This window comes from Uloborus diversus, chromosome 7, assembly GCF_026930045.1.
Source record: "Uloborus diversus isolate 005 chromosome 7, Udiv.v.3.1, whole genome shotgun sequence".
Taxonomy (NCBI): Eukaryota; Metazoa; Arthropoda; class Arachnida; order Araneae; family Uloboridae; genus Uloborus; species Uloborus diversus.
Genome location: NC_072737.1, coordinates 152,972,525 through 152,980,009, shown reverse-complemented (window position 1 = coordinate 152,980,009; position 7,485 = coordinate 152,972,525). Strand labels below are relative to the sequence as shown.

The 7,485-nt window shown below is 31.1% G+C and overlaps 1 protein-coding gene across 1 annotated transcript; it reads right to left on the bottom strand.

Moving 5' to 3' along the window:
* Window positions 1-200: 200 nt before the first annotated feature.
* LOC129225502 (renalase-like) lies at window positions 201-5,057 on the bottom strand (the record flags this gene model as incomplete). The annotated part of the gene is given in 4 exon segments (XM_054859930.1): window positions 201-363; window positions 2,072-2,217; window positions 3,259-3,364; window positions 4,845-5,057. Coding segments are annotated over 4 exon segments (554 nt in total), but the record flags the coding sequence as incomplete, so codon positions are not given.
* Between the last annotated feature and the right edge of the window lie 2,428 nt (window positions 5,058-7,485).

The window sequence follows — 7,485 nt, the reverse complement described above, 5'->3', positions numbered from 1 at the left end:
AGGACTTCATTTCAATTTCATATAAAATTTTAAAAAATCCTAATAATCATGAAGTTTTCCCAGAGCATATCAAAAAAAAAAAAAAAAGGCTAATTTGATGAAAAAAAAAAAGCTTTTAGAGAAGGGGAGAAGAGGGACTTAGGGACCTCCATCAATCATGCATAGATCACTACTGTAAGAAAAAATAATAATTACTTATGTTTAAGAAATTGCCACCAAGTTTTAGCACTTGTGGAACAGGTATGGTGAGTATTACAACATCAAAATTTTTTACAACACCATTAGAAGCTTTTACTTCCCACAGTTTTGGTTCTTCTTTAAGATTGATTTCTACAACTTCATGCTTTAAACAAACTGTTGCATCTAGAAAGAAAAATACAATTAAAGATTTTGCAGAAGTTAATTATAAAATTGTCTTAAAAAACATTAAATTTTTCTTCTTAAAAATAACTTTGAAATTTAGGTTTCTTTTGATTTCGAAAAAAAAAAGAAGAAATTGATATGTAAGTGCTCGTTTATTATTAAAATCCAACTGCTGAACGATAAAATACAAGTCTTGCTGCATCGCTGACTACATAACCAGCTTCTGACAACTTAAGACTTATAGCATCATACTGATATCAGAAGTAAATTCTTTTAATTATTACAGTAAAGTCTTGGACATTCGAGCTAATAGGGGATGACGAAAATTCAGATTATAAGAAACATTCTTAGCGATTGCAATTACTAATAGAATGATATACAAACAGTTTACTTCTTGGGGTATGAAGAACAGAAATTATTGTGGTCATTAAAATTTGCCCACTCAAATCTGAACTTAAAAGTTCCATTTTAATTAGCCAGGAATCCATTTTAATCAGCCGTACATGGATAGATATTCAGTTTTTAATAATATTAGATGGTAGCTCTTTTTGACACACTCCAAATGGATTTTTACCTCCTTTTTACACAAATGAATTTCATAACATTTGATCGCTTATTAAAAATATCTTTCTCAACAACACTGCAAACATGCTGAAATAGCATGCTTTTCATGAAAGAAAAATAAAGATGCTCCTAGGAAAACTAAGGATTCTTCATGTGATCAAACTAATTATTATTATGTTAAAATTTAAAAAATCTCAAAAATTAACTTTTAGCCAACATTTCAACTCTATAAAGTTGGAAACAAAAGAACCAGATGGGAAACTTTTTGACAAACTCCAAACAGATTTTTACCTGCTTTCTACACAAATGAAGTTCTTAAAATTTGATCGCTTATTAAAAATACCTTTCTCATGGAAAAGCATGATTTTCATGAAAGAAAAATAAAATGCTACTATGAAAATAAAGGGTGCTTCATGTGATCAAACTATTTATCGTTATGTTAAAATTAAAAAAATCTGGAAAATTAACTTTTAGCCAACATTTCAACTCTAAAGTTAGAAAAAAAGAACCAGATGGGAAATTTTGAGTTTTTGTACAAGAACTATTCAAATTAAGTAGAAATTTCTATTGAAATGAAAAACAGTATAAGAGCATGGTTTATCCACATAAAATGAAAAAATAATATGTTGAAACTCAAATTTTTATTAGATCGTTTGGAATTATAGGACACAAACGTATCCCATTATGTGAGTTTTTTTTCCTTTTTAGAAAAAATATTGTGAAAATCTCAGCAAAGTGAACAAAAATACATAGGTCGCCGAAATGTGTTTTAAGTTGAAAAAAAAAGTTCAAATACAGTGAGCAATATTTAAAATATACACAAAACATATATGAACAAACAGTTTTGAGGTAAAAGTGATAAAGTCATTTTATTGATACAGTTTACTTTTCATAATTTTTTCCCTAAATCATACTGAAATCAATCTTTTAACTGATTTTGTTACTTGTTTATAAAAGTTATTGACAATCTTGAATTTATCTTAAACTTTTAAATTCCAATAAGCATATACTGATACATGTTATGTGCTTATTTAAATAAATTTAAAAAAAAGGCTTTAGTTTGTTTTGATAAAGAAATTGTTCAAGCAGTGTAAAAGGAGAAAAATAATGCTTTTACTCATTTAAATATTAATATAGTTCTTACCAGATTTTTCAAGAAAGTGCTGCACTAGAGACTCTGAACCCCCAGGAGCAGTGAAGTTCGTCTTTGATTCAGACAATCTTCTGAAATTTTGGATTTTTTCACCCAAAGGAACCAATTTATCTTTGTCCAACAGTTCATCATAAAATCTACAATCATAAAGCTCTTTAATAACTTAAAATAAATTTACAACTTTTTGATAGTCTAAAATTATAACAAAATACAAAAATTATAGAAGTCATTGAGGGTTGTAAACGCTGGCGTGCTATAGCAAGTATAAAAGATGTGAATCACCTAAAATTTTCCTTCAATTGATGCACTGAACCACACCACTGCCTCACACTCTAGCTGGTGTGCTAAGTTTATTTTAGCTAATAGTTTGTTGGCACTATCAGCTTCAATAAGTTGACATTTGCCTCCAGCTTGGTTATTGAGCATTAAAGACTGACGAGTCCATAACAAGGACGAAACTGCAGTCTGGATGTGAGCTGTTGGTATTTTGCATGTACTAATTTAATATTTTATAACTATATTAATTGATAGGTTGATTAACTATTATTTTGATATCTAACCTAAAAATATTAGGAAGAGAGAAAACTAATGATCTTCAAGAGCAGCAGTTCAAGTATTTTAACCAAGCAACTTCTGTTAAACAGAAAATTCAGCACAAAAGTTAAACAGGGATGCTCGACTGAGGGGAGCAGTGGAGGTCATGGTACAGGCTGCACCTTTGAAATTGTTAAGGGGGGAGGTCTGAGAGGTATCTTTTCCTCTGGAGAGGGGGTCTTTTGCTTTTGGGTGGTCTTCGCAAAATTTAGGGGTTGGGCACGCCTGAGTTAAACATGTAACTAATATAAATCATTGTTACTCAGGTAAAAGTCTCTAAGCCTACAAAACAAATTTGACAGACAACTACACAGTTAATTATGATTTTGGATTACTTTGCTTCATGCTTTAAACCATGAAATAATCCCGTTCTAGGTGTTACGGGTCTCTGAAATAGTTTTTAATATTATATAAGAATTCCAAATGCTGATGACACAAAACTTTGAAAAGAAAAAAAAATCAGGAGTAATGATGAAGCATGTTTTACTTTATTTTAAGTAGAAATTTATTTATTTATTTTTTTGTAAATGTAAGACACTATTAATGTGAAATCAAAAACCAAAAAAATAATACTGAAGTTCTACCTGGCATGACTTCTTATAAATTCTAATGTTGCACTGATGTATTGTGCACCCAGATCAACAGAGCATTCAGCAGCTAAAGGACTATGAAATGTGTGGAAACGTCCACCTAAAATAAATTGTGAAAATTTAACTAAAAAATTAACGAAGATTAAACAAAATGACAAACAAGCTTAGTAAAGAAAATAGTCCTCCCCCCCCCCACTCCTGAAAATTGATGAAATAAGCAAAAAAAAAGAGTAGAGACATACCGAGGACTCAGTAAAAACTTGGTACTGGGTCAATTTTTGATCAGCTACTTGGCCAATACGGAGTAGTTCTAAAATATTGAATATTGTTCAAGAAAGATTTTACAATTAATAAAAAAGGGCTAGAAGCATATATAATATACTGGAATCATTTACGACTCAAATTTAAATTTTGAGAATAATGAAGTTTTTTATGCTTCAATGGAGTAAATCTTTATTTTAATGTCCCTAAAGTTAATAAAACTTATTTATTAAAATTGGGGCAAAAAAGGTAAGCATAGAAAGTATGAAATTTTTATACTATTAAATGAATTTTTGCTACAAACAAAATTTATTTATAAGAAATATAAAAATACCTTTGCTTACAACATAAAAAGAAATAAAACGTTAAAAGCACAAATGTGCAGGAACACTGCAGACAGGTGTTGTGGCATTACAAGGACATTAACTTTTGAAAAAAACATTTTTTGGAGGACAAAAACTAACAAATTGGTATAATTTGTTTTAATTTCAACTTTAATCATACTTTTTTTTTAATTTTTAAAATAACTTTTTTGTAAAATTTTTGACACAAAACAAAATCTTTTAAAAAATTTGTAAATTAAATTTCAGCTAGAATTACGTTTTAGAGACTAGTATATGGACATAGAGGTCTAAACTACTGTTACAATGAATTCAAAATTCATCAAATGTATGTCCGTAGTTCTTCTTAAAACATAATTGTTTCTCGGTTAACTTGGTACTCGGCCAAAGTGCTACTCGGTATTGTCTTTAAAAGAGAGAGGAAAAGGGATTAAAAAATTTGAAAAGGGGAGAGAGGGAAGAAACCCGGTTTAACATATACTGGCAGAAATTGTTCTTCCAAAACATTAAAGAATTTAAGAGTAAAATTAAGAATATTTTTGAGATCTTTGAACTAATCATTCTGAAAGAAAAAATGTATGCAGAGATATTTCAAATGAAAAATTTTAGTCTATTTATAACTAACAATGTACAATGACTTGGAAAACAAGCACAAAACTGTACATTCAATCTACAGGTTATTTTACTTTCAAGTGTATCCAAGTATCGACAGTTATTTCTAGTTGAGATCCACTGGATTTTAAGTCAAATTATATTCCATGCAAGTATTTTATTCATTTTTTTTATTTCCTTATCATTCCGTAAATTGAGGGGACAATTGAGTCTATTTCTTCATTCCTAAAAACATGGGTTTGAGGCGCTATTGCCTTAAATATTAAGTGTGTGTATTATTAAACTATATTCTAAACGAAACGCATTCATTATGAACTTTTTTGACCTTTTCTATGCGTTTTAGAGCAACTGTAAACACAAAGCTACCAATATATTCTTCTTTTTCCCATATAGTGATATCGGCAGAAGCTTCATGTTTCACAAGACTTGCAGTCACACTTCCCGTCAATCCACTTCCAACGATTAAAATTTTAGAAAGAATGGATTTTTCTAAATTATGATTCATTTTCAAACGATTTTTGGGTAACTTAGATTTAAGAAAAGATTAAATCTACAACATCTCCCTCTTTTTATTTTTTATTTTTCCAAGGCACTACTGTTTTGAAAGTTGATGGATAATGGCAGGATTGATGGCTTGACGATCGATGGGTGCTAGGATATTTTTTGCTGCAGTATGCCTTATTTACAGGCTATTTAACCTCATATGTATGAATTTTTGAAAACGTTAAATAAAAGAAACCGGAAAACTCTTATCACAAAGCAAAGAGGGCTAACTGCATCGAGTGCGGCCGAAATTCAACAACTGTCAACTTTCAAAATTTTCTTTGGCAACTTTTGGTTTGTTTTGCTTCCGCGTTAGCCGGAATGATGCCAAGTGACTCATACATCTTTTCTTAAGATATTTTTGTTGTTTCTATTTAACATTCAATTTGTACTTTAAAAGGGAAGCTTAGTGATATTGATGTTCAAATGCCATCCAAACTACCTACCTTTTACTTTTGGACATCATAAACAATGGGCGTATGCATGTCTAAGTGTTACACAGAGGCTCGCCGTTTAAAGTAACTCACTTTCTTAAAACTATTTGTAACTTCATGTTTCCTGTAAAATTTGTTTGCTGACTATTTTTTACTTATAATTGCTTTGTGTGTGCGTATTCTTTTATGTGTTCGATTGAGTAATAGCTTAGTTTTTATTCCTTTTTTTCATACTTTTTGTTTTGACATTTATTCAGCTCTATAAAACTGGTGGAGTTCTTTGTTGTGCATTTGACTCGAATTCCACCTTGCATTTTAGGGCACTTTTTTAATTAAGTCCAAGTGGGTTTTGGTAAGCTATGCCCTTTTTAACTCTAAAACTAACGAAACATGATCGGCTTATGACTGAAGTATGTTTGTAACGGTTGATCGCCAATAATGAACCCGATTTTAAAAAATCATGTCATTAAAATTGCTGCACATATTACAAAAAGTGACAAGTTTTCTCGATTATGAATTGTTCAATGCGTGAACCTTGTTGGAACGTCTAATCTGTAATACAGTTTGTTTCACATGCCATAGGATTATTTTTGCAGGGTTATGTTTAAGACACTGTTTTACATTTCCCAATGCCAAAAACACTAAAAAAAATTTGAAAATGCATTTGTGTAACTGTGATATTTTTATTCTTGTTATTTGGCAATTATTGTATTCATATTTCTCGTTGGCAACACTTTGAACTTTAATTTAAATTAGGATTCCAACTACGATCATTGTAAGATGTAGTAGCAGTTTATAGTTATTAAAAGCTAAGTTTTCGTGTCTTATCTTTAAGTAATAAAATTAGTACAATTTTAATAACTATAATTATTATCTTGACTGATCTCTACCTGAATTATGGAGCAGCTCCTTAAACCAGAAAGGTTTGATATAGATCCAACGTACGCAAACGCAGAAGCTAAATGGATCCACTGGAAAAAAACGTTTACGAATTTTTTAGAAGGTACCACAACAATTCAAGAATCTAACAAGCTACCATTACTGTGCAATTACGTGAGTGCAAATGTTTACCTGCTCATAAATGACTGTACGACTTATGCGCAAGCTATAGCAACTCTTGACTCTATTTTCGTAAAAAAACGGAACATCATATTCGCTAGACATTGTTTGTCGACGCGAAATCAACAAAATGGGGAAACGATCGGTGAATTTTTACAATCTCTAAACCAGTTAAGCAAAGATTGAATTTACAGATATAACAGCAGATGATTATCGCAAAGAATATATCAGAGATGCGTTCATTCGTGGATTAAGATGTCCTAGAATTCGCCAACGTCTTCTTGAAAACACTTCAATGACTCTTGATCAAGCTTTCGAGCAAGCCAGAACCCTCAAATTAGCGGAAGTGCATGCTGCTTCATATACTGGAAGTTCTGATCAGCCACTCTCTGCTGCTGTGAAAGACAACAATTTTTCGGAAGAAGATGTATCACCTGCAGCATATGTCTCCAAGTCCTCTAGATGCTTTTTCTGTGGAAATGATATACATTTAAGAACTTTGTGTCCAGCCCGTGACGCAATTTGTAGAAAATGTGGCAAGAAAGGACATTATCAACGTGTTTGTAAGTCTAAGTCATCAAGAAACTCATCAAATACTTCAGCATCTTCTAACACTCTTGCATCAATTTTGGGAGCAATTCACTGCCTTCAAAAATCAATAGTTAAGGCATCGGTGAACGATATTCGACTAAATGCATTAATCGACACAGGGAGCTCCATGAGTTTCCTTAATGAGAAATATGTATCTAAATGCAATGCGAAGATCGAACCATATTCGGGAAAAATATCTATGGCCAATTCTTCAATGGTCGCTGAAGTAATGGGTTGTTGTAAAGTAAACTTAAAAATTGATCGCTTCACTTATCCAGACGTGGTATTGCTAATCATAAAAGATCTTCGTAGTGATATATTAATAGGTCATGATATCCTGAAAGGACATTCATCAGTAGAAATAGAGTTTGAGGATAACA